General features: G+C 44.3%; 3 protein-coding genes across 4 annotated transcripts; 2 read left to right on the forward strand and 1 right to left on the reverse strand.

Annotated features, from left to right (window-relative positions):
- Positions 1 to 37: 37 nt before the first annotated feature.
- Positions 38 to 3,690, forward strand: LOC122770744 (E3 ubiquitin-protein ligase TRIM21-like). The gene is made up of 2 exons (XM_044027825.1): positions 38 to 871; positions 2,079 to 3,690. Exon 2 carries the CDS (start codon positions 2,088 to 2,090, stop codon positions 3,318 to 3,320), a length of 1,233 nt encoding a protein of 410 aa, XP_043883760.1. The 5' UTR covers positions 38 to 871; positions 2,079 to 2,087; the 3' UTR covers positions 3,321 to 3,690.
- Positions 3,691 to 4,325: 635 nt separating this feature from the next.
- On the forward strand, positions 4,326 to 11,072 carry gtpbp2b (GTP binding protein 2b). Its single transcript, XM_044027800.1, has 12 exons — positions 4,326 to 4,681; positions 5,633 to 5,659; positions 5,884 to 6,068; positions 6,676 to 6,787; positions 6,871 to 7,068; positions 7,302 to 7,476; positions 7,614 to 7,833; positions 8,121 to 8,256; positions 8,628 to 8,686; positions 9,142 to 9,313; positions 9,440 to 9,604; positions 9,683 to 11,072. The coding sequence occupies exons 1-12, from the start codon at positions 4,487 to 4,489 to the stop codon at positions 9,875 to 9,877; spliced, it is 1,839 nt and encodes a 612-aa protein (XP_043883735.1). The 5' UTR covers positions 4,326 to 4,486; the 3' UTR covers positions 9,878 to 11,072.
- Positions 11,073 to 11,744: 672 nt separating this feature from the next.
- LOC122770724 (apoptosis-stimulating of p53 protein 2-like) lies at positions 11,745 to 27,052 on the reverse strand. 2 transcript variants are annotated; one of them, XM_044027786.1, is made up of 18 exons: positions 26,773 to 27,051; positions 20,558 to 20,708; positions 20,183 to 20,296; positions 19,991 to 20,061; positions 19,371 to 19,451; positions 18,852 to 19,077; positions 17,393 to 17,586; positions 16,712 to 16,876; positions 16,182 to 16,386; positions 15,978 to 16,100; positions 15,676 to 15,782; positions 15,143 to 15,530; positions 14,066 to 14,841; positions 13,619 to 13,756; positions 13,403 to 13,536; positions 13,152 to 13,318; positions 12,545 to 12,744; positions 11,745 to 12,124 (listed from the first exon to the last, which is right to left on the reverse strand). In XM_044027786.1, exons 1-18 carry the CDS (start codon positions 26,779 to 26,781, stop codon positions 12,083 to 12,085), a joined length of 3,291 nt encoding a protein of 1,096 aa, XP_043883721.1. In that variant the 5' UTR covers positions 26,782 to 27,051; the 3' UTR covers positions 11,745 to 12,082. The 2 variants fall into 2 exon arrangements, with proteins under 2 accessions (XP_043883721.1, XP_043883722.1); XM_044027787.1 differs by lacking the exon at positions 11,745 to 12,124 and adding an exon at positions 12,132 to 12,427 and having other exon boundaries at positions 12,526 to 12,744; positions 26,773 to 27,052.
- Between the last annotated feature and the right edge of the window lie 872 nt (positions 27,053 to 27,924).

The following is a 27,924-nucleotide window of genomic DNA, read 5'->3' on the forward strand; positions in this document are numbered from 1 at the left end:
ATTAGCATAACAACCCCTGCTGCTACTTCCGCCCGAAACCGTCAAAACAAAAGTTTCTACGGAAGCCCAAAGAAAGCAAAAAAAAAAAGTAAACGATGAGATCATTCATCATCAGGACGTTCTGACTAAGTTTAAAGACAGATTCTACTTACAGAATGTAATGAAATGTTGCAATGGTGCATGTAAAATTAATACTCGAAACTATGACAGTTTAGATGATAATCTCATAAAATCCATGGAAATTATGTGGAAAAAAGAGGTTTATTTTACATTTAGTTTATATAATGAACAATAATCATCTGCAGTTGTTGTGTGAAGTCATTTTATATTTGATTATTTTAACATTCAGGCTGTTTTACACACATGTAAAAACTCTAATCAGTGAAAAATGAAGTTGGTTAATTATGCATCGGTGGAGTTGCTCTTCATTGTAGTAAGGCTGCTGTAGACGGACCCTTGACTAAAGAACATTTGACAGGTTTAGTTTGTCTAAAAAAAGGTAATTATACACACAAACACAAACAATCGGTGTGAAAATACTATGAGGGTCTATGTCAGTCTTTATCATTTCCTGAAAGATTTTCAATGATTTGGTTAAAACTTTGAATTCACAGAATCTGAAGACCAATGATGACGACATCTGTGAAATCTTCTCCTCAGAGACTCTGGGATTATTTTGTAACTTAGATTTGTTTCCTTGAGGAGGGGGCAGCACAACACCAAACCTGAAACACCCGTAGTCTTAAAGAACATGAAATAGAAAGTGTTTGAGAGCAACAACCCATTTGTGGTCAAGTTAAGACTGTTTCTGTTGAAAGACTTTTCCTGAGTTCATTCGTCTCTGGTGGAGGAACACAGTGACTGTGAGAAGGTGAGTCCTGAAGGTACAGAAGTTATTAGTTTCTATTAATATTAACACAAATCCTTTCTTTCTGACTCTTATCTAAAGGACACGAGTCTCAAGTGCAGGTCAGATTTACAACCTTCAAATTCCAGGAAGCTTAAACAATGATTGTTGTTTTCTTTGGTCTACCCCAGGGGTGGAAGTCACACACACAGCAGTCTGATCTCAAGTAAAATAATAGCATCATAACGTATAAACTACAAGAACTCCAATGTTTTCCCTTTGTTTTACATTTAATGACTCTTTTCACAAATCATTATGAAAAACCTATGAAAAAGTTTACAAATGAGAGAAGATCTAGAAATGCCTTTACTACACACCTATGTAGTGTTCCTGAAATTAAAGTGGGAGCTAATAAAACTGTGACCCCTAAATGAGGAATGACTGTGTGTATAACTACATAATTGCAGTTGATTATCTTCATTGTAGTGTCAACTTTCCTGCTCTGCTTCTGGACAGTGATCAGGGAAACACAGGAGAGATATTAGCTCCAGGTTAACACCCTTACTTCTACAGATAGACGGGGGATGAACAGGCGGACACTCAGGTGATCTGGAAGAGACTAATGCTAACTCTCACTCTCTCCCTGCACATACATGTGCCCAGCTCAGGGCTGCAGCATTCTTACAACAATAGTTAATGCAAATTTATCTTGCGGCCCAAATTGGATCTTCTGGTGGCCTGGTTCTGGCCTGCGGGCCGTGAGTTTGACTTCCCTGGTAACCTGTTTGTGGGTGGTGGGCGTTGCCCGATGGCCACATAATGCAACTTCTTACCAGTGTGACAACAACCAACGTTGGGATATTTACACCAATCGTTTTTCTGTCGCCAATCAGCTGTCATGGGTGGAGCCAGTCTAGCTGGTTATTTTGGTGCTATTCCTAATGCAAATACCAAAACAAATGTGTATAGTACTGAACCAAAGTAAACTGTTCCAGTAGAAACATGGCTTTAGTTTCAATATTAACACATAACTTACCTTCTCATTCGGACTCTTATCCAAAGAACATGAGTCAGTGCAGTTCAGATTTACAAACATCACATTCCAGGAATCTAAAACAATGATTGTTGCTCAGAGGGATGTTTTCTGTTGTCTAACCTGTTTGTCTCAGTCATTGGTGCTTAATTCTTTCATCACAGTATTTCATTTTCGCTCTTTCACTGTTACTCTCAGGGTGACAACATGGCTGCTGCTGGAGACCTGAGAACTCAATATCAGTTCCTTTGCTCCATCTGTCTGGATGTCTTCAATGATCCAGTCAGTACATCGTGTGGACACAACTTCTGCAAAGACTGCATCACTACACACTGGAATATGAATGACCCGCCCAAGTGTCCCATGTGTAATGAGGTTTTTCACACAAAACCTCAGTTGAAGGTCAACACTTTCATCTCTGGGATGGTTGCTCAGTTCAGACAGGAAGCTGGGGGACACCTTCAGACGAAAGAGGCTGACATTCAGCAGATGATGCAGAAGAGACTAGTGAAGATCGCGGAGATCAAACGCTCGATGAAGATGGGTAAAAATGATGCCGACAGAGAGATAGCAGAAGGTGTTCAGGTCTTCATGGCTCTGAAGGAGTTTGTGGACAAAGGCCTGGACCAGCTCATCAAGGAGATCGAGGACAAACAGACGACGGCAGAGAAACGGGCCGGAAATCTCATCACCGAGCTGGAAAAGGAAATCTCTGAGCTGAAGAAGAGGAGCACTGAATCCTTGAGAAGTGCTCCACCAACCAAGGACTGGACAAACGTCAGAATCCATCCACCATCACATCAGGGGACTGTGGTGAGAGCGGTGGCTCAGCTGGAGGAGTCCTTCGCTAAAGAGACGAAGAAGATAAAGAAGGCGGAGCTGAAGAGGGTCCAGCAGTTTGCAGTGGATGTGACTCTTGATCCTGATACAGCATATCCCAGGCTCATCCTGTCTGATGATGGAAAACAAGTCACATATGGTGACGTGATGAAGAATCTTCCTGACAACCCAAAGAGATTTTCCTCTTATCCAAATGTCTTAGGAAAGCAAAGTTTCTCCTCAGGCAAATTTTACTTTGAGGTTCAGGTTAAAGGAAAAACCGAGTGGGATTTAGGAGTCGCTAGAACATCGGTCAACAGGAAGGGAACGATCATACTGAGCCCCAAGGATGGATTCTGGACGATTTGGTTGAGAAAGGTTAATAAATCTCTTCTTGGACCTGCGGGCTGCTTCTCTCTGAGGCCTCAGCCCGAGAAGGTGGGTGTGTTTGTGGATTATGACGAGGGTGTGGTCTCCTTTCATGACGTAGGTACTGCAGCTCTGATCTTCTCCTTTACTGGCTGCAACTTCACTGACAACCTCCACCCCATCTTCAATCCCTCCATGCAAAATGAAAACTCTGTCCCTCTGATCATCTGTCCTGTCAATCAAACTACCTGACATCAACCTCGAAAAGCCTTGTTTTCACAGAGTGGAATGGTTCAGTTTGATATTTCAGCACCCTTCCCTTGGCGAACCAGTGTAAAATGGTATGGTACGGTCAGGGTGGAGCTAGACTGGCTCCACCCTTGACAGTCAGCTGCTGGATGTCCTCCTTTGTTGTCTGCTGTGACGTGCTCCATGTCATTGTTAGTTGTCATCGCACCGGTACAGCGTCATACAATGCAGCCATCTGGCACAGTCTATCCCAGGACATTACCATTCCAAACCGAACTGTACTATAATTGAAACACAGCATATCAGATGATCACATTACCTTTACTCCCGACATCTTCTCCTTTTTGATAATCAATTAATTGGTTTGAAGCTTTTTTCATGATTAAAACAATTTTTTTCTATTTGTTTAAGCTTCTTAAATGTGAATATTTTCTTCATTTCTTTGCTCCACATAACAAAGAAATCATTAAAAGTTTATCATTTCGGTTTGTGGACAAAACAAGACATTTGAGAGCATCATCATTTCCAGGTTTGACAAACACTGATCAACATTTTTTAAGGTTTTTTGATATTTTATGGACCAAGCGATTAATCAAGAAAATAATGGACAGATTAATCGATTCTGAAAATAATCGTTAGTTGCAGCTCTATACTGTGCATGTGGATGTCTTTCATGATCATTGATGTGGTTAGAAGTTATAACTTGTTTTTTTGACTTGGTCAACCTGTAGTTTAGAGCAGTGTAAACATTAATGTCTAAATGTTGAAACTACACTTCTATCAAAATTGTAAATGTTAATTTTAATTTAAATTGTAAAACTATACTTGAATCTAAATTTCAAATGTTAAATCTAAATGTTTAAACTTAGCTGTTAGCGTTTGCCGAGCTGTGTTTTTTTATTTTGAAAGTCCTGACCGGAAGCAGGTGAAGCGGCTTGGACAGCGGCGATGGTGCTGAGGAGAGAGAGAGAGAGAGAGAGAGAGAGCGAGAGAGAGCGAGAGAGCGAGAGAGCGCATCCTCCGCTGTCGCTCCACACACACACAAACACACACATACACGGGTCGTGTGTGTCGATAGATGTGATGTCACCGTCGCCGGTACATGTTATTTTATTACCGTGACTCCCTCCCGGTGACCTCCGGCCCCGGCTCCCGCTCCGGCCGCAGAGATGGTGGATTTGTCCCAGACTGGCGCAGTGTCGCCGGGACACAGTAGAGGCGGGCAGGGCTGCTCTGGCTCCGGGAATAACGGGAAGAAAACGTCGAAAAAGTCGAGAGCAAGAAGAGGCAAACGAGGCAGGAAAAGACGGAACAAGAAGAACAACCGGAACAACAAAACTCCACCGCCGTATTTACCGCCGGAGGTATTTACCTGCCGCGCGTTAGCGTTAGCCCCGGGATTAACGGGACATCCAGCCCGCTAGCTACTTAGCATGCTAGTTAGTAGTGCCGCAGTAAACGAGCTACTCGTAGAAGGCTAAGTTCTGCTAGCGCGCAATAACACATATGAAGCATTTATACATATATATAATATACATGTATAATAAATATGTTAGTTTTTACACATCATTACCCCACACCGCTAACACTTGCTTCTCTGTGCTGCTGAATACGTCACACCAAAACTCCACTCACATATCTGACAATTAAACACATTTGTGTCTCCGTGATAAAGGCGCAGAGTTCACAGACGTGTCAAAACCTGTTTTCTAAAACTGTGACTATCACTGAATAATTCGGCACATACTGTGACATCTCATGTGTTACCAGTTACCAACTGTAGCTTCTCACTTTTTAAGGGAAGAGGGTTGTCAATGAAATGCTGCTACTGTACCTTTGTCTGAACGAGGTGGATAGACAGTTGTGGACACATTATTTTATTGAAGTCATACTAGATTAATTAACTGTAAGCCTAATTGAGAGGTTAATCCTGTTGGTGTATGACAAGGTTTGATTCAAGCATTAATTACTAATAATATTTTGTTTGTTGTTACCTTGGAATGAGCCCCTTATATACTGTATATTGTACTGGCAGGTTTGTAAAATAGCACAGCATGAAGAAATTAAAACTGGTTCAGATAAGGGACTCTTAGGTTTTTATGCAGCTTGAAGTAGTTTTTCATACACTCATATTTTTGGGGGACAACACATACACTGGGATTGTGGATCAGTTAGTTGCAATGTGCAATTTCACCCCTAGATGTCACTAAATCATACACACTGACACTGTAATGGGAATACAATGGATTCACAGCACACCTTACTTCATGACATGAGTTTAACTAACGTCCTCTATCTTCTATCTCTGTGTCCAGGCTGAAGAAGGAAACATTGAATATAAGGTAATTAAATCATCACATTAATTAAAATTAACCCCAGAACACATCAACAAAAGACTCTACTGCTGCGTTGTGTGGTCACTTTGTGTCACTGAGGTCAATCTGAACAAAGGATTTTAAATGCAGAATTTTACAAAATAAGACATTTGAACTGAAATTAAACTTCAGTTTATACCACTCTCACTCTGTGGGTGTTTGCTCTTCTGCATCATCTTATGTGATCACAGCTGAAGCTGGTGAACCCCACTCAGTATCGCTTTGAGCATCTGGCCACGCAGTTAAAATGGCGGCTGCAAGAAGGCCGCGGCGAGGCTGTCTACCAGATCGGAGTGGAAGACAACGGCCTGTTGGTCGGTCTGACTGACACCGACATGAAGGCGTCGCTCAAGACTCTGAAGAGGATGGCAGAGAAGTAGGTCTCCTCTTGTTTTCCCTAACTACTTCTAACCATCGCTAATCACCACCAACTATCACTAACCACTGCTAATCACTACTAACTTTTTGTCTCTATTGTATGAGAAATGCCTCTTTTTAATCTTGTCTATGATGTTCCTTTGGTTTGTCATTATCTTTTTTAGGTGCATGATGGCTCTGTACCTGTACAATGACACTAAAAGACTATTTTATTCTGACCATCACTAACCACAGCTAACTATCACTAACCACGCTAACCAGTGCAAACCACTAGGGGATGAAATCACCAGGGACACCACGGTATTTGTGAAATCACATAATGCGATAAACTCACACAACAGCTCTAGTGAGAGTGAGCACTTGGCTCCATCTAGTGGACGAAAATGACACAAAAATCTTTTAAAAATTATATTCTAAAAAAAAAATACTATACTTGGATACTTGGAGTCTCAATAGCGATATATCGCCACACTAAATATCGCATCGTTTTACTGTATCGACCCTACCACTACTAACCACTGCTAACCATCGCTAAACATCACTAACCACCACTAACCACCACTGCTAACCAGGATAAATAAAACTGCTTGAGTTTGTCTCGTCAGAGTCGGAGCCGACATCACTCTCCTCCGGGAGCGGGAGGTCGACTACGACTTGGACAGAAACAGTCGTAAAATCGCAGAAGTCCTCGTTCGAAAAGTTCCAGATGACCAGCAGGTGAGACTCTGTCCTCCAGGTTTGTCCTCTGATCACATTGGACCCACCTTATGGTTATCATGTGATCTGTCTCCTGTGGACAGTTCCTGGACCTGCGGGTGGCCGTGCTGGGGAACGTGGACTCGGGTAAGTCCACCCTGCTGGGTGTCCTGACACAGGGCGAGCTGGACAACGGGCGAGGACGAGCGCGCCTCAACCTCTTCAGACATCTTCACGAGATCCAGACTGGACGCACGTCCAGCATCAGCTTTGAGATTCTGGGCTTCAACAGCAAAGGAGAGGTAAACACACGTCCTCACATGTCCTGTTTCGAACCTGAGGACAGACGGACTTGACCTTTGGTCCTCTGACCGTCCATCCACTCGTCTACACAGCACATTCCAGAATGTTCCATGTTTCCAGAGGATCAAACCATTTTTTCAGAGGGCTGAGAAGACCTTATTTACGTTTACGTTGCCAGAACATTCTAATGTCCTCATCGTCCTCTCCTGTCCTGTCCTGTCCTGTGGTGCAGGTGGTGAACTACAGCGAGTCTCGGACAGCTGAGGAAATCTGCGAGAGCTCGTCTAAGATGATCACGTTCATCGACCTGGCCGGACACCACAAGTACCTGAAGACCACCATCTTCGGTCTGACCAGCTACTGCCCCGACTTCGCCATGTTGGTGGTGAGCGCCAACACGGGCATCGGTGAGCCCTGACCACACCCACAGGAAGTACCAATATCAGACCAGTTCCTGTGCATCAATAGTAGTCAGTCATTAGAGAAGAACAGTAGAACCTGTGTGGTGTCCTCTGGGTCATGATGTGGGTTCTCCTCCGTCCAGCTGGAACCACGCGGGAACACCTGGGTCTGGCCATGGCGCTGAAAGTTCCCATCTTCATCGTGGTCAGTAAAGTGGACCTGTGTTCCCGTGGTACAGTGGACAGAACAGTCCGACAGCTGCAGCGAGTCCTGAAGCAACCGGGCTGCAACAAGGTTCCTATGGAGGTCTCAAACCCTGACGACGCCGTGACCGCCGCACAACAGTTTACACAGTCCACCAGGTCAGTACTGGTGCTAGTACTGAATCCAAGTTCTGACTACAAATGGAATGCACCCCGAGGGCCCAGTGCCACTACAGATAAGAACTTCCTGTGTTTGGGGGGGGGCGGAGATTTGACCAGGATGTTAGCGGTTGTAACCTGTTGTCGTTGTTAGTTTCTGTTAGCTCTGAGTCGTACTAAAGTTCAGGTGAAAATGTAAACAAAAACATGATGATTTTGGGGGCGGAGCTTTGATGTATGTTGTTTCCAAACTTACTGACCCTCTGTGTGTGTGTGTGTGTGTGTAGCATCACGCCCATCTTCACTCTGTCTGCTGTGTCTGGAGAGAGTCTGGACCTCCTGAAGGTTTTCTTGAACATTCTTCCTCCACTGAGCAACAGCAAAGAGCAGGAGGAGCTGATGCAGCAGCTCACAGAGTTCCAGGTACACACACACACACACACACACTTATTAACCCTCTCATGAGCATCATGAGGATTGATTTAGCTCTTACTCCTGTAGACAGTCATAAAAATGTCCAGTGAATGAGTTCTGCTCCATATCTGTCAGTTACTCACCTCTTTACTGAGAAGCTGATGTCGCAAACGTGTGATGGTGAATCTCGTCTGTGATTGGACGCTCGTTCCTATGAAGTCCTGAGGTTCTACCGTACTATATGAGAACATGAGGGCCCCAGGGGGCGCTGTGTCAATCTCAGCTGACATAAGGCAAGAGGCGGAGTCACAAAGCTACAAGTTAGAATATGGTGTTCACCAAGTTCCTCTGTGTGTGTGTGTGTGTTTGTGTGTTCACAGGTAGATGAGATTTACTCAGTTCCAGATGTTGGGACTGTGGTGGGAGGAACTCTGTACAGGTGAGATCACACCACAAAAACACTGAGTGCATCCACTGAACTAAAAGACTTGTGTAATAAACTCTACGATCTCCAAGTCACATGATCATGTCTTCATCTCACTGTTAAACTGAAGTTTGTAAACCACTCACTCTCCCACACCAAACCTCATAGAGAAAATCAGTGATTTTAACATCACACACACACAGGAGTTGTTGATCTGCTGCTGCCTCCATCACTAAGTTCAAATGTCTTTTTTTGTAAAATTCAGCTTTTAAAATATTTCATTTAGACTTAACTCAGTGACACAAAGTGACCACACGAGGCAGCAGAGGAACAGCAGCTCCTGTGTCCCTGCCAGCTAAAATCACTGATTTTTTCTATGAGGTTTGGTTAATTAATCATTAGAGTTTACCCTCACGCTAAATCAAAACTAATCACACTGTGTGTGTGTGTGTGTGTGTGTGTGTGTACAGTGGAGTGTGTCGGGAGGGTGAGCGGCTCGTGGTCGGTCCGACAGACGAGGGTCGTTTCCTGCGTCTGAAGGTCGGCAGCATCCAGAGGAACCGCTCGGCGTGCAGAGTCCTGAGAGCCGGACAGGCCGCCACACTCGCTCTGGGAAACTTTGACCGTTCACTGCTGCGTAAGGTCAGAGGTCAAAGAGTCTTGTTCTTAGTGGATGATTCCACATTGTCGTTGGGTTGTGCTCTCCAGAGCTGTGGCGTGTGACACCGCTGTCATGTGACACTGCTGTGCTGTGATTGGCCGTTGCAGGGCATGGTGATGGTCAGCCCTAAGATGAACCCGACCATCTGCCGTCAGTTTGAAGCCGCCATCGTCCTGCTCTTCCACGCTAAGACGTTCCGCGGCGGCTCCCAGGTCACTGTGCACGTCGGCAACGTGCGGCAGACCGCCACCGTCGAGTGTCTTCACGGGAAGGTCCGTTTGTAGATAAACGTGAAGTGTGCAAGCATGTGACCACATCACATGACCTCCCTCTCTCTCTGTGTGCTGCAGGACGAGCTGCGGACAGGTGAACGTGCCGTGGTTCGTTTCCGCTTCATCAAACATCCCGAGTATCTGCGCCTGGGCGCTAAGCTGCTGTTCAGAGAGGGCGTGACCAAAGGCATCGGCCACGTCGCCCGCTTGCTGCCGCCCTTCCAGAACCATGACCAGAACCAGAACCTTGACCAGAACCTGCCGCTGCATTAACTCTGCCTCCTTCAATGACAGACGTCACACTCCGCGGGAACTTTGACCGCTCAGATGTGTTCGTCAGATGAATCCAATGTCGTTTCATCATCATCTTCGTTTTAATCCCGCTTGTTTAAGCCGATCGATTTCAGAGGATTCAGTTTGAGGGAGAAGAGACGTTGTTGTCAAACATGACACAGGAAGTGTTTACGTCTGAAATCTGAAGATGATTTAACTCAACATTTCCAACTCTGACCATGTTTTTCTGCACTTTTCTCCAGTCGCGGATCTGTTGTCATTTTAAATGAAACACTGGCTCCGCCTCCCACTGAAATCTCACCCACTGTTAGCGTGTTCAGGCCGCTAACGTTTTTAGCCGTGACATCGTTCGCCCACTGGAGTAGAAACTGCTCTTTCACAAAAACCCACGTCTTTAAATCTGAGTTCAGTTCAAATCACTTTGAAAACGTGACGTCATGGTGAGTTAGCATCAGTTAGCATCTTCACTTTTCATCCAAACTTAAAACTCGTGGATTATATTTTCATTGACTTTTCCTAAAACTTTATTCAAAAACAAGCAAGTTTTAAGAAAAAAACCGATTTTTGGACGAACGGAACAAACCACGAGGTTAAACATGAACTTTTATTCCATGACATTTCTGCACAGTTAGCTTTGTCGCGATGCTCTGCCTTTTCTTTTGCACTTTATTGCGTTTTAATCATTTTTACGAATTCCCGATGTTAAGTGACAGTGAACAAACGCCGACGTTTGTTCCTTTACTAAAGTTTATGTTCATCGCAAACAGCAGTTAGCATCATCACGTAAAGGTGTCAGTGAATCAAAAATGTTTTTTCCTCCTCGCCTTACGTTGACCGCGGACGCCTGCGTGTTCGCGTTTACACTGAAATATTTGCAGTTTGTTACGACTCGTGTGTTTTTTGGCAAGCGTAAACGTGTGAAGCTGAACGTTGGCTGCATGCTCCTCCTCCTTCTCCTCTAATTCAAACCTAAACGTCCAAACGTCGTTTCCTGTGAATCCTTGGACGTTTTCTTTCCAAACTGAGTCACTGATGACTTTGCACTTTTGATTCTGACTCTGCATGTGTGTGTGTGTGTGTGAGGTCAAAGTGTTGTGACCTCAGAGACGCTGAAGAGTGACATCATCACGTTATTTCCCTCTGATCAATAAACTGCAGTGAAAATAACATGAAACACCCGTTTGTTTTGAAGCTGAATTTGTTTTCAAATCAAAATGATTTGACCGTCAACGTACTCCCATCATGCCTTTCGCTGTTTATGGACGCGCCGAGCAAGACGAGAACGCGGACAGAACGTTCACAGAGCCGAAAGGCATTATGGGAGTAACACTACTGCACATCCTCTATGCCGCACAACTGGGAAATAAACGCGGAAGTCAGAAACGTTTTTGGCATATGCGCTGGGTGAGCAACTCCATAGGAATGAACGGAGCCAAAGGGGCGGAGCTCTATCCAGATCTTAAAATGCATCCATGGTTTATCCCCCTTTTCCCGGTTGGTGGGTGGAGGGTAAAGCCTCTCCTCATGAAAGGGCCCCCCCTAGTGGCGGTGATCTCCCTAGAATTGTTCAACATTCAAACTAAACAGCCAGCTGGAGCTTTTTGTACATTTTCCCTCTGCATTTAATCCCTTTAAATGTGTTTAAAGGCAGAAGGTGCCTTTGGCCTATGGACTTTGGTGTGGGAGAGTGAGTAGTTTACAGAGAGATATCTACGATAAATCTACGATATCTTACTGACACAGATTTCATTACAGGAGACTTTTGTTAAGTGGATCAAATCTGACCCTCATGTAACCGATGAAACAACCTGAAAAATCACTTAATAAAGAAGCAAGAAATCCATGCTCCTTTTAAATCAAGTGCTTTATACTGAAATTTTTGGTTTCAGGAACATTAATGACATAAATATGAAAAACAGGAACAAACTCAAGTTAACGCTGCAGAACAAAAAACGAGCCCAGCAAAAAAAACATGGACTATTCCTTTAAATACTGAAAAAAAAACAGTTGACTCAGCAACATCACAAAATAAAAGTGTAAAAAAGAAAAATCCACTTATGTGTCGGCTGTTTACGACACTTTGTGCTGACATGGAGAAGCTGCTCCACTAAGCGCTAACATCGCGTCCACAGGCGTAAACAACCAAAGCTCCGCCCTCATTCTCGTCCACCGCTGCCGTCGTGTTTAAGCGAGGCTCCTCTGTCGTGGTTTGATCCTCAGGTACAGCTGCGAAAATCAAACACAGAGTTTAAATCAGTAAGAGTTCACTCAACGCTGTCGCTTAGCAACAGAGCTGCTATTTTTATTGAAAGTATTTTTTGGTAGAATTTTGTGAACATTCTACGAAGGATCTACTTGTTTCCAAGTCACAGTGGTTTGTGTTGCAATCATCCTTTAAAAGCAAGCGCCCAAAGAAGGCGGGGCCTGGACTGAGACACAGCCCACCTTCACCAATAAAAAATCCAGAGAAATCTGAGAGAGTGAAAGTTTGATCTGAGGTGTTGGCAGTCGAGTGTGAGCCGCCTGCAGGTAAACCAAATGTACCTTTGTACCCAAATGTTTAAATGCACTTTTGTAAGTCGCTTTGGATAAAAGCGTCTGCTAAATGACATGTAATGTAATGTAATGTAAACCGGGTCAGCTCACCCCCAGCAGGTTTCGGGGGATGTAGCCCTCGTGGTCGCCACATCTCGCCCACCACCACTCCGCCTCCACCTCGTCCTCCCGTCTCAGCACCGTCATGCAGTCACCGACGCTGAAGCCGAGCTCGTCGCCGCTCTGAGGCTCGTAGTCCCACAGGGCGTAGACCACACCGCGGTTCATCAGGCCCATCTTCTCCTGAACGCCTACCGAGAAGAAGACAGAGGAGACAGAGGAGAGAACCGCTCAAAACCTGGACCGTCCAAACAATATTTAACAGTGCTGTACGGTTAAATCCTGGAACCACCTGACAGATCCTGGAACCTCATGACTGACCTTGAAACCTCTTGAAAGAAAAAAAAAACCTTCTGACAGACCCTGAAACCTCCTGATAGACCCTGAAACCTCCTGACACACCCTGAAACCACCTGATGGACCCTAAAACCTCTTGATGAACCCTGAAACCTTCTGACAGACCATGAAACCTCCTGACAGACCCTGACATCAAACACTCCTAGGATCCCTATGTTGACCTACATCACTTCACTGGGACCCGAGAGACAGCGTGTGCCTTAAAAAACAGGTTTAAGTCCACAGGAAAAGGAATCCTCACCATAGAGGAACTGGGAGCACTGGGCATAGCCGTCCTCCATTTCTTCACATTTGTCGGCAGCTGTTTGCAGGTCACTGTAGGTGGTGGCGAACACAGCAGCTCCAGATTCCACCAGGAACTTACAAACCTGAACGTTGTTACAGGAGGCCGCGCAGTGAAGAGGAGTCCTGGAGACAAGGGGACAAAGACAGACTTGTTCAAGCTGATGGACTACAACAGCTTCAGGACTGCTCATTCTGGTTTGGACTCACCAGCCATCGCTGTCCGCTGCGTTAATGTTGACCCCAAACTGAACCAGAAACTTGACGATTTCTGTGTGACCGGCGCAGACTGCGTTGTGCAGTGCGGTGATGCCCTCGTCGTTTGGCAGACTCGGGTCCTCCACCTACAGACGTCAAGAGTTCATCTGCTCATTTAAACCATGCTTATCTTTTATTTATGTCAAACCGGACGATGGCGTGACTCACATCATAAATGACTCTCTGGACGAGGTCGTACTCGCCCTCCAGAGACGAGTCCAGCAGCAGGGCCAGAGGGTTGAACTTGACCCGCATCCCGCAGTTGATCCGGTCTGACCCCACTTTACGAAGGATAGACCTCTTACCCTGACAGACAAAACAGAGTCAGATAACTGATCTTTTACAAAGTAAAATTTCAAATTTAGCACAGGTCTTGAGAGGGGTTCCAAGACCTGTGCTAAATCTGGTACCGGTTCCTCTTAGGTGAATCTAAACCAACAGTAACTGCTGATGCCACAGTGTGTTGTCAAAGAGTCTGCCCTCTAGTGGTGAGTTATGAGGTTCACAGCACTCCGCCCCCTTCCTCTGTGATCAGGCTAACACACATAGGTATCGGTATCGATAATCAGTATTAGTCCTGATAATATTAGTGAGAAAATATCATTGTTGTCTCACCGGCGGCACTGTGACCTGTCCTGTGACCTCTGGCGGCTGCAGATTAAGGGTGTCATCTCCTGGCTCCGCCTCTTCAGCACAGGGGTACGGTGGTGGCGGGTACGGCGGGAACTCCTCAAGAAAGAGGTCCTTGTGTCTGAAGGTTGGACACGCCTCTTCTTCCTCCTTCTCTTTGTCCTCCAGGGACTGGCACAGAGAGCGACAGGAGGTGGGGTCAGGGATGGGTGAACGAGGCAGCAGAGGGGGCGGGGTCAGGGAGTCCTCTGGGCTATCAGTGAGCAGCCCGTTCAAGTCTGTGGTGTCGTCGACCTTGGACGTCAAGTCAACCCTGCCCAAATTCTCATCATGGACCTCAGACCGAATGTACAAACCCGCTGGCCCGACCGTCTCCATGGGGATGGTTTCCATGGCAGCCAGAGTGGTTTTCTGGTAGAGCAGCTTCTGGATGTTGGGTCCACCCGGGCCCTCGGGCTCCGTGATGGAGCTGCGTTTCTTCAGGGGCCGCGGGGCGTGGTGCAGCCGGCGACGCAAAGCCTCCAGATCAGCATCGCTGGGGTTCCTGTGAGGGTTGGACAGGAAGGGGAGGAGCTTGGTGGGACTGAGCGGTCGCGGGGTGGCACGGTCTGCCGTCTCTCCTCCGATGCCTTCACTGTTGCCAAGGCAACTGTTGTCAACCTCGCTCCCATCACACAGAGTGGAACCAGAGTTTACAGTAGCAATGTCTGAGGCAACAGACTGCTGCCCCCCGCTGGCTGGGAGGATTGGTTTCCCATACACTGTGATGAGACAGAGACACTGACGTCAGAAGCAACATAGTCACTTTCTAACAGACGCTTTAGTTACAGAACATTAGTTTAGAACTTCAGGTTCGAAACTGTAGTTCTGGAACTTCAAAAGTTCAGTTCTACAACAGAAGAAGTCTCTGTCTTCAGACCAGTAACCACTGAAGTTGGCAGTGACTGAACTGTTAAAAGCATAAATATCATTTGATTGGCCAACGCTGTCAAACAAACATTTTTAAACTTTGTCTGTGTTTTCATAAACATGGTGCGTGTGATGGTAGCGTTGGTGCGTCACCTCGAGGCTGACTGCGAGGCAGCGTTCCCTGACTGCTCGGCTGGTAGCCTTTCCCCTGGGTGTACATGGAGTAGATGGAAGACGCAGTGACAGTCTGAGGTTTCTGCAGAACATGGGGGTGGAGCCCGTCTGAGAGGTCAGGGGTGTAAGGTCGGACGGCGGCGGCTGGCGGGCTATCCTGCTTGTTGGGTAGAGGGAGTGTGTTGCAGTGGCTGGAGACGACACCTGGAGTGCGGAGGTGAGCACCGACCGACTGCGCCTTACCAGGGAAGGTCCCGGTGCTGTAAGCGGGCTTGGAAAAGGTGGGCGGGCCTGACAAGGAGAAGGGTTTGGGCTTACTGGGAACTGGAGGTGGCACCGCCATCTTGGAAAGACCTTTACTTGAGGCCTGAAGGTAGAATACATGAGTGTCAAATTTAACAATATTGTGACGGTGTCACATGTTCACATTTATAACGCGTTACATTGCAGACGAGATAAAAATCGCACCAATCAGGAATCTTCACGTTCAAACCCAACAATCAAAGTTTTACCTGATTGTCCCTGAGCAGGCTGTCAGTGTTGTGATTGGTCCGTGCAGGGACAGGGGGTGGGATGTCGGACCCAGGGACACCCTTCTGATCTGTGAGCGTCTCACCACCTACAGGACAAATGTTCACGCCCGTCATGACGTCGTTAATCGCCTCATCGACCAATCGGGATGCAGGAAATAGTCACATTCATGAGACGCAATAATACGAAGATTTGTTAAAACCAACACAATAATGGATGTAAGCAGTCTCAGTAAAAGACTGAAAGTCTCATGATTTGGACAGTAATTGCTTGGTAAACTGACCTGAGTTGCGTCGGCTGATATTGGACATGCGCGGCAGCGTGGAGGCGTGGCTATAACCACCACTGGAGTCAGGAGGAAGTGGACTGTTCCAGTCAGAGAGTTTGATCTTTGAGGAGCTGAAACCTGTGAAGAACAGAAACAAACGGTACTTTAGATGGAGACGTGGACGACAACATTGTCTTCCAGTTTTAACAACATGAACACCTGAGGCAGGTTTGGCGGGTCTGGGCGGCGGCTTCAGAGCCGAGTCAGGCATTGGTAATGTGGCGGTGCCGTCTGGGTACGATGGCTTCACCAGAACCTCTTGGCGAGGCGCGACCGGAGGCCCCTGAGACGATTGGATGTACGGCCCCACCGCGGCCACTCTGGAGCCTACGCCATGCTGAAGGGCGGGGCCTTCTGACACCACCTGCAGGAAACCAACATATTTACCTGCTGGACAAACGGAACTCTGGTCGTAGCTAATGCTAACCTTGATTCTAAGTATGATGTTTATTTTCCACAAAGTTCTAACTCGACTGGTTTAGTTTCAGTCTTGTTGTTTTCCGTGACTTCATAGCTCCTACTCTGTGTGGGCGGAGTCATTGTGGCTAAAAGGAGATGAACGCATGTTTTCAGGATTTTCAAGTCTTTTTTAACTTTGATCTACAGCTTGGGAGGAGAAGAAACTGAGTGGAGTTAGAAGTAAAACATGTGGAGCTTCATCTTTATCTTGATGTAGCTCCAGGACTCACGGGCAGGTTCTCCTTCTGCTGCAGGACAATCTTCTTCTTCCAAAGACGCTGCCTGAGCTCAGCGAGCCGCCGGTCCATCGTGGCCACCTCCAGGTTCCTCTTGTTCAGACTGTCTCTCTGCTGCTGCAGCCTGGAGCTCTGGTCCTGGTTCAGCTTATTCCTCAGCTACAGAGGAGGTGGAGGAGGAGGAGAAGGAGAAGACGGGAGGAGGCGTCAGTCAAAGGAAAAAAGAAGAAGAAACAGGAAAGAAAATCTCTCTTTAGTTAGCTTAGCCTAAACTGCTACACTCTACACTCTTCAGTGTTGATGGTTGAAAAGTGTCCTCACTGCCCTCTAGTGGTTTTCATGATCTACAGTCCTGTTAGCATGCTAAACTGTTAGCCTATGTCGCGTCACATTTAAACTGACAGTTCAGGAATGATTGATTTCCTCCGCCTGGAACCATGCAGCCAATATTTACCACTTTATCCTCCACCGGAGTGTCGTGCGTGGAGGGGCTGTGCCATACGATCAAAAACCCAATTTGTTCTGCAGGAAATGTGCTAATGTGCGGCTACTTCCTGTTACTGCTAATGTTCCACCATAGTTGTAGAATAAGATAAAAACATATATTTTATTTTGGAAGAATAACGACTAACATGAAAGAACAAAGGTCAAAGGTGACGGTGACCATGCTCTGACCTGCAGCTCCTTACAGAGACGCTCCAGCTCTGCTGTGGAGGAGGAGGTGTGGTGGTGAGGAGGGGGAGGAGCCTCTCTCCTGTTGCTCCTCAGCACCTCCAGCTGGTCGCTCAGCTGCTCCACCCTCGCAACGGCAACCAGCAACTCCCTCTGCTTCTGCTGGAACAAACCGGTCATCTGCTCGATCTCCTCCACTGACACACACACATGCACACACACACACACACGTTAATCCGTCATTTCCATAATGATGATCCAGAGTCAAATCTCTGGTGTAATTTGGTTTAATCTGACGCGTCCATCATATCATCATCATGACAGGTCACATGTCTCAAGATGGGTCACAGGTTTCATGACGGGTCACATGTCTCATGATGGGTCACAGGTCACGTGTCACATGTCAGGTCACAGGTCTCATGACTGGTCACATGTCTCTACGTCTCGTTAACATGGGTCTCATGACGGGTCACAGGTCTCATGATGGGTCAGCAGGTCTCATGTTCATGACGGGTCACAGGTCTCATGTCTCATGAAGCGTCACATGTCCATGCTTCGCGACGGGTCACAGGTCCATGAAGGGTCAGCAGGTCTCATGCGTTCCCATGACGGGTCACAGGTCTCATGTCTCTGGCGATGGGCCATGTCTCTATGTTTCCCCTATGACGGTCACAGGTCTCATAAGTCATGACGGGTCACAGGTCTCTATGTTTCATGATCGGGTCACAGGTCTCATGTCTCTGGCGATGGGTCACAGGTCTCATGTCTCCGCGAAGGGTCATAGGTCTCATGATGGGGTCATATGTCTCATGTTTCATGACGGGTCACAGGTCTCATGTTCATGATGGGTCACATGTTCCCCATGTTTCATGACGGGTCAGCAGGTCTCTGCGTTCCGCGAAGGGTCACAGGTCTCAAGCGATGGGTCATATGTCTCATGTTTCATGATCGGTCACAGGTCTCATGACTGGTCACATGTCTCCATGACGGCCACATGTCTCATGATCGGCCACAGGTCACATGCTCATGACAGGTCACATGTCACATGATCACAGGTCTCATGTCTCTCATGACAGGTCACATGTCACATGATGGGTCAAGCAGGTCTCTATGTCTCATGATGGGTCACACGTCTCAAGATGGGTCACATGTCTCAAGACGGGTCACAGGTCTCATGTCTCATGACAGGTCACAAGTCCATGACGGGTCACATGTCTCAAGATGGGTCACATGTCTCATGACTGGTCACATGTCTCATGACGGGTCACAGGTCTCATGTCTCATGACAGGTCACATGTCTCATGTCTTCGATCCTGGCTGCTGATTGGACAGTTTTAATGACAGTCACTGAGTTAAAGCTCACGTCAGTAATAATCTGAGTCACAAACTCATCAACGTTGACCTTTGACCCTTCACACATTAGTGCAGATTGTTTGTTGTGATTAGTTAAATAAACACTCACCCAGTTTGCTGTTGCTCAGACGTTTCTGCTCCACTTGGCCCCTGAGAGCCCGCACACGCCGCAGCTTTGCCTCCTGATTCACAGCGTTTTCTCTGAGCTGCTGCAGTCGCTCCTGTTCACACACTTCCTGCTGCTGCTGCTGCTGCTGCTGCTGCTGCTGCTGCTGCTGCTGCTGCTGCTGCTGATGATGATGATCCTGCAGCTTCAGGCACCGCAGACGCTGCTCCTGTGACACCAACACAACCATCAGGATCAGACTGAGCATCAGTCATGTCCACGTGCAGCCTGTAGAGGTCAGCACTGGCACTATTACACACACACACACACACACGCCGTCCATGTCCACACATGTCACACACACACGTCATCCATTTCCACACACTCGCCGTCTGGACGATGTCCTCACTTTGTCGCATGCTGTTTACGATGTTCTTACAAGAATACAACAAGATTTCACACGGATTCATCATTCATGGTGACCACACCCACCAATCCAGTCATGTGACCTGTGGGTCGTACCTTAGAGGCCAGAAGCTGCTGCTGAGCATCGATGTCCTGCTGCTGACGAGACGCTAGTTCCTGTAACTCACTGAGGGACACCTGAGAGAGAGAGACACACACACACACACACAGGGACATGAATGTGCTGACTCAGTGTCCTCATCCTCTTTTATCGTTATTATGATTTTTAATTCAAGGGCCTTGAAATTTTTTTCCAAATTCCCAAACTTCCCAAACAAAATTTCCCTCCGCTGATGTGCCCTTTAGGGTTCTCATAGGTCCTTGAAGGTTTTTGAATTTGGGAAAAAAAATTCAAGTTTTTGAAAATCACCCTAAAAACACATGGGTCATTGAAATAGTTTTTCCCAAATTAACAAACTTTCAAGGATGTCAAGGACCCGTGTGAACCCTGAAGGGCACATCAGCTGATGGAGACATGTCTATTTAGAGTGACTTTCAAAAACTTTCAACGTCCTTTTTTCCCTTAATTCAAAATCGTTCAAGGATTTCAAGAACCCTTTGGGAAAACCTTCAAGGGCTTGGAATTTTGACCCATGGTCCTTGAAATCTAAATATTAACTTAACTTCTTCAAGCACTTTCAATGACCCATGCAATTTCCGTTTTAACAGCTTCTCACCCCGTTCTCCAAACACCTGTCTGCAGCAGCTTTCACCTGGTTCCTCTTGGTCATGTGACCTCTGGATCCACCTGGACACACGCGCACGGACATGCACACACACATGCACGCACATGCACACACACACGTGTTGAAACATTATTAAACTGCCTCTGTGGTGAGCATCAGTTTCTTGTTTAGTTTGTTTCTCACCTGCCTCGCGTCCTGGCGCCCTCTGGTGGTGAAGGAGGTAACGCACCTCCCCTCTCTGCTGCCCCCACTGCAGTAACACCTCCATCATCCGCTCACCTTCTCCAACAACTCGATCTGATCCGTCAATCAAAACATTTAAAAAAACAGAAACATACAGTTTCATTCCATTTGGACTCGGAACTCGGAGCAAAAACACAATCCTCAGTCTGATGACTTGAGCGTACTTGGGAAAGCCATGTATCCCAGAATGCATTTCGGCGGCAGCAGATAATACAAATATAAACCTGAAGTAAATATTTATCTCTGTCCCAGAACAAAGTTTTAAGATCATTTAGAATTCAAACTTGAGTATTGAGTATTGGGCCTGTAACTCACCTGAGCCTCTCCACATCTCAGACAGGTAACAGTCGCCCTCTCCTGGCTCCTTACAGAACTCCACCACGTCTCTGCACAGAGTCTCAGGCATGACGGGAACTTCAGTGACGAGACGACGATCTTTGTTACTGAGAAAAACTGTGAGGAAAATCTGTGACACAACAGAGAGACATCACTGTGTGTGTGTGTGTGTGTAAGAATGACTTGCATCACTTATGAATAATGACATAAATGTGAGTCTGCCCCCTGGTGGTGAGGTAACAACACTTCCTCAAACACAGAGCAGATCAATAACAGGATTGATTTATTGATATTATTATATATATGTGTGTGTGTGTGTGTGTGCGCGCGCGTAAATCTGTGTTCCTGTTCTATTTCAGACATCAGATATTTAAGGACATAATTCCCATGATGCACTGGGCCATCTGTTTCTCCAGCAGGACGTCTGCCGACAGGCTCTGAGCCAGAGACACAGAGACAGAAACAGAGAAACAGAGACAGAAACAGAGAGACAGCGACACAGAGACACAGAGAGAGAGACAGAGACACAGACAAAAGTAGAATGGAGACACTTTTTCACATTCACACGTGTGGGGGATCACTTCAGACCAGATGGCTCTGTGTGTGTGTGTGTGCGTGTGTCAGTAGTGATAATCCAGATTACTGTTCCAAAACCAGAGAAACACAGAGCATTTTCAGAGCTCGTCCTCAAACTCTAAACTCACTTTGATTTTGTGAAAAAGTGCAAATGAAAGACGACAAAGACAAGTGTCTCATGTCCTCGTCTCTGAAAGACGACAAAGAGAAGTGTCTCACTCCTCGTCTCTGAAAGATGACAAAGACGAGTGTCTCGCGTCCTCGTCTGTCACTGCTCTGGAGCGCCACTTACAGGCAGAGTATTGAATTGTCTTCAGTAACCAATCACTCGCTGTGTCGCTAACATGCCAACACTTCCTGTCATGTGATCTACGGTGGCCTAGCATGGACTAATACAAATTTCACAACAGTATTAACACAACAACACAGCAGGATGTCTCACTCCGCCTCCTCCTCTGTCCTGCCACGCCCCCTCCTGCTGTGATTGGCTTCCTCGTTCCTTGGTAGACCACAGCTCTTTGATTGACAGCAGTGACCCACTTTGTGTGTGTGTGTGTGTGTGTGGATGAGGACAGTGATGCTCCAGTTTTCCTGCAGAGCTGAATGTAGGACACGTTGTCCCCGAGTGTCTTTAACTGAGGACAATTCAAAGTTTCAAAGAGTCTTCAGTGTTTCTGTGAGCAAACTGCGACAAAGCACGGCACGAGTTCAACGACAAAGAGCTCAAATGAAAAGTTATTAAAAGCGTGACATTTGGCTCGTGTGTGCAGCAAATGTTTCGCTAAAAAGTCGTTCAGTATGTTTTTGTGTGACGATAATATCACGATATTCAAGTCACGATACCATCATATTATCACGATACCATATTATCACGATATTTAAGTCACGATACCATATTATCACGATATTCAAGTCACGATACCATATTATCATGATATTCAAGTCACTTATACCATATTATCACATTATTCAGTTTATACCATAATATTATGATATTCAAGTCAATGATACCATCACATTATCACGATACCATATTATCACTTATATTTAAGTCATTTATACCATATTATCACGATATTTAAGTCACGATACCATATTATCACTTCATATTTTAAGTCACCTATACCATATTAATATCACAATATTGAAGTCAGGATACCATCATATTATCATCAATGATACCATATTATCACCTATATTTAAGTCATTTATACCATATTATCACTATATTTAAGTCAAGATACCATATTATCACGATATTTAAGTCACACACCATATTATCAGTCAATATTCAAGTCATTTATACCACAATATTGATATTCAAGTCAATGATATACCATCATATTATCAATGACACCATATTATCACGCATATTTAAGTCACAATACCATATTATCATGATATTCAAGTCCCGATACCATATTATCATGATATTTAAGTCACGATACCATATTATCACGATATTTAAGTCAAGATACCATAATATCACGATATTTAAGTCAAGATACCATATTATCACGATATTTAAGTCACAATACCATATTATCACGATATTCAAGTCACAATACCATATTATCACAATATTTAAGTCACGATACCATCATATTATCACGAGATAAAGTCATGATACCATAATATTATTTATATCACGATACCATATTATCACAATATTTAAGTCACGATACCATCATATTATCACGATATTCAAGTCATGATACCATAATATTACGATATTTAAGTCACGATACCATATTATCGCGACATTCAAGTCACAATACCATATTGTCACGATACCATATTATCACGATATTCAAGTCACGATACCATATTATCATGATATTTAAGTCACAATACCGTCATATTATTAAGATATTCAAGTCATGATGAGTAATTGTGAAATCATGTATTGCGATAAACTCACAGTTCTAGTGAGACTGGGCACTTGGCGCCATCCAGTGGACTGAAGAATGTTTTCTATGCTAATCCACAAAACGTTTGTTTATTTGTAACTTCACTATATTATCACAATATTTAAGTCACAATACCATATTATCACGATATTTAAGTCACGATACCATCATATTATCACGATATTCAAGTCACGATACCATATTATCACAATACCATATTATCACAATATTTAAGTCACGATACCACCATATTATCATTATCACAATATTTAAGTCATAATGCCATATTATCACGATATTCGTCACGATACCATATTATCACAATATTTAAGTCGATACCATCATATTATCAATGATATTAAGTCATGATACCATAATATTACGATATTTAAGTCACGATACCATATTATCGTAGCGACATTCAAGTCACAATACCATATTGTCACGATACCATATTATCCATATTCAAGTCCGCGATACCATATTATCATGATATTGCAAGTCACAATACCGTCATATTATTAAGATATTCAAGTCATGATGAGTAATTGTGAAATCATGTATTGCGATAAACTCACAGTTCTAGTGAGACTGGGCACTTAAGCCATCCAGTGGACTGAAGAATGTTTTCTATGCTAATCCACAAACGCTTGTTTATTTGTAACTCTCACTATCATCACAATATTTAAGTCACAATACCATATTATCCGCGATATTTAAGTCACGATACCATCATATTATCGCGATATTATTCAAGTCACGATACCATATTATCACAAATATTATCACAATATTTAAGTCACGATACCACCATATTATCATGATACCATATTATCACGATATTTAAGTCACAATACCATATTATCACAATATTTAAGTCACGATACCATCATATTATCACGATATTAAAGTCATGATACCATAATATTACGATATTTAAGTCACGATACCATATTATCGCGACATTCAAGTCACAATACCATATTGTCACGATACCATATTATCACGATATTCAAGTCACGATACCATATTATCATGATATTTAAGTCACAATACCGTCATATTATTAAGATATTCAAGTCATGATGAGTAATTGTGAAATCATGTATTGCGATAAACTCACAGTTCTAGTGAGACTGGGCACTTGGCGCCATCCAGTGGACTGAAGAATGTTTTCTATGCTAATCCACAAAACGTTTGTTTATTTGTAACTTCACTATATTATCACAATATTTAAGTCACAATACCATATTATCACGATATTTAAGTCACGATACCATCATATTATCACGATATTCAAGTCACGATACCATATTATCACAATACCATATTATCACAATATTTAAGTCACGATACCACCATATTATCATGATACCATAATTATCACGATATTTAAGTCACAATACCACATTATCACAATATTTAAGTCCGCGATACCATCATATTATCACGATATTCAAGTCATGATACCATAATATTACGATATTTAAGTCACAATACCATATTATCACGATATTCAAGTCACGATACCATATTATCACGATATTCAAGTCACGATACCATATTATCACGATATTTAAGTCACAATACCGTCATATTATTAAGATATTCAAGTCATGATGAGTATTTGTGAAATCATGTATTGCGATAAACTCACAGTTCTAGTGAGACTGGGCACTTGGCGCCATCCAGTGGACTGAAGAATTTTTTCTATGCTAATCCACAAAAAGTTTGTTTATTTGTAACTTCACTAAAAAGTTTTTTGCAAAACTGATAAATATTTTCATTAAACGTCTCAGTTTGTGTCAAATTACAATATCTTTATTGATACAAACAAAACTCATGATCTCAGTCTCTGAGGCTTCAGCCATTAATCTGCTGAGGAATTAGCGTGAGAAGAAGCCCCTCCCCCGTCACTCCCCCCTCCTGTCTGACCCAGTTTCCTCTGATCTTTACACGTTTACTGATGATTATAATTAACTCCAACGTCCAATGAAGACGTTTAATGACTTTTGTTCCAGTCGTGTTTTTTTCAGAAGGAAACATGGAAGACGTGTGGACATATGGTGGATTAACACACACACACACACACACACACACACACTTCTGCTCCAGCCTTTGTTGTTTTTGAGCAAAAAAAAAACGTTATTTTACTGTTTTAATGACTTGCTTCATTTATTAATATTTAGTTTACACATAATTTTTTATTCAAGATTTTATTGAAACACTCATATCAGATAATATTTGCGTCAGATTAAGTCTACGATATTTTAGGAATATGTTCACGTCTTTATCTCACTGTGAGACGACTTTTTCCTTTTGGAGTATTCTTCATCGTTTTTATCAGACAGAGAATAAAAGTGTTAAAACAAGACCTGAATGAACGCACTTCCCTGAGTGTGATCATTTCCTGCTTCATTTCCAGCACAACGAGACAATGCAGTGAGTTTAACAAACATATGTTTTTAGGTGATGAGCGTAAAAGGGCGGAGCTTTAAAAATGTATGGTTAACCGCGCGGTAACGCTGTGAGTGTGTCATAAAAATTATGTTTCATGTGTATTTATATATAATATTTCATATCTGAACACGACAACGTCACTCCTCACAGAGGAACCACATGACCTTCAACAGCATGAGTGTGTGTGTGTGTGTGTGAGTGAGTGTGTGTGACTGGTCACTGTGGCAACAGTTACTAAGCAGCATAGCTCCACTGAGTCTGGAAGATGATCAGAACACACACACACACAGGCATCATACATTCTCCAGACTCTTAACCTTAACCACCACAAATAAATACCTACTCCTGACCTTTGACCTAAACCCAATTCTAACCCTGACCCTAAAACCAGGTCATAACCATGAAAAAGCTCTTAAAAGACGTGAGGACCAGACAAAAATGTCCTCACTTCCTCCCTCCCTGTCTCTCTCTCTCTCTCACACATACACACACACAGACAGACAGACACAGAGAAGTTGACTTGTTCCTCTTCAGTAGAAACACACTCTTCTTCCTCATCTGTCTCCACGTTCCCATCTCTGACTGTTTAAAGGACAATTCAGGGTTTTTTCACGTGTGCATTTAAAATTTGAAATCTTAAGCCGTCAGCACGTTTGTCATCGTTTTTCCCCCAGAGACAAAATGCTATACGACGTGTAAACATGTTAGCACGATGCGAAGAACACATTTGAGCGTCTACGATATCTACATCACATGATCACATCTACATCTCACTGTTAAACTGACGTTTGTGAAGCACTCACTCTCCCACACCAAACCTCATAGAGAAAATCACGAGTTGTTGATCCACTGCTGCCTCCATCACTAAGTTCAAACGTCTTATTTTGTCACTTCAGTGTTTGAAATTCTTTGTTCAGATTGACCACAGTGACACAAAGTGACCACATGAGGCAGCAGAGGACCAGTGGCTCATGTGTCCCCACCAGCTAAAATCACTGATTTTCTCTATGGGCTTTGGTGTGGGAGAGTGAGTGCTTTACAAACGTCGGTCAGTCTGTGTCTCAGCAGCAGGGGGCACTCACAGCACACATGCGCCAAAAATATGGAAGTCTCTGTATTCTGTGAAGAACCCTTAATTTGATATAAAAACCCTCAGATAAAATCAGCTCAGTCAGAGGCGGGGCTGAGTTAAGCCTTTATTGCCATTAACATTTACCTTAACGTGTGTGTGTGCGCGCGTTCACTCACCGGCATCATGTTGTCTCTTCTTCACTCTGTCGCATCCAGACTGCAGATCTGCAGACCATCAGATTCACCACCTCCTCCTGCTCGTGTCTCCTCCTCGACCTGTTGCGGTGGGTGGAGCTTCAGCCTCGTCCTACCTGTCCATCAGTGACGGTGCACGGTTTGTTTTATGAACAGGAGCAGCGGGAGATAAAGAGCGGCGGGCGGAGATGAAGCTGCTGCTGCTGCTGCTCATCAGTCCGGATTCACACTGAAATCGTTCTGCTGCTGCACGGAGGTTTAAGACGCGGAGATCCGGAAATTAGCCGCAGCGAGTGAGAGACAACATCCGGTGAACCTCTTCACAATAAAAGCGTAATTTCTTTAGACAAAACCGTTTAACATTGAAATAAATATATAGAAGTACAATTCTGCTGATCTCACTGTTTGCAGACGTTTGCAAACCAAATCTCCCACACCAAACCTCATAGAGAAACTCAGTGAAGTAGCAGTGGATCAACAACTCCTGTGTGCTGTGATTAAAATCACTGATTTTCTCTATGGATTTGGTGTGGAAGAGTGAGTGGTTTGCAAACTTCAGTTTCCTGTTGGAAAAGTCTGTCTAACAGTGAGATAAAGATGTGAAGATGTGACGTAGATATCATGGACTTAAACTGGCGCAGATTTTTATTACACAAGTCTTTCATTAAAGTGATGAAAATCTGTTTTTCAGCCATGTTTACACTGAGCGTCTGTGTCTCAGGTGATTATCAAAAGCCCAAACAATAAACACATAATCCATAAAATCATGAACAAGATGCAAATTCAACGATTAAAATTACAATAAACATATTTTAAAATATTACGTAGTTAAAACATCTTTTTAAGAAGACTTTTATTCTGAAGGGCAATTTACACACAGTGTCATTTTAACAGATCTAACTTGACCAGCTGTTCAGCGGTGTCTCCTAGCAACGGGAACAAACTCCTCCTCGTTCATCCTGGTGTGTGTGTGCGTATTTGAAGGTTTTGACCTGAGGTTTCAGACCAGAACTTGGATCAGATGAATCATCACCTGGATCATCTGAGCCAGGTGAAAATGAAAGATTTTTTGTTACTGACTCAAAATCACAGAAACACCTTTGTGACTGGGTCACACCAACAGAGGGCAGCACT

The sequence above is a fragment of the Solea senegalensis genome, linkage group LG6 (assembly GCF_019176455.1).
Source record: "Solea senegalensis isolate Sse05_10M linkage group LG6, IFAPA_SoseM_1, whole genome shotgun sequence".
Lineage (NCBI taxonomy): Eukaryota > Metazoa > Chordata > Actinopteri > Pleuronectiformes > Soleidae > Solea > Solea senegalensis.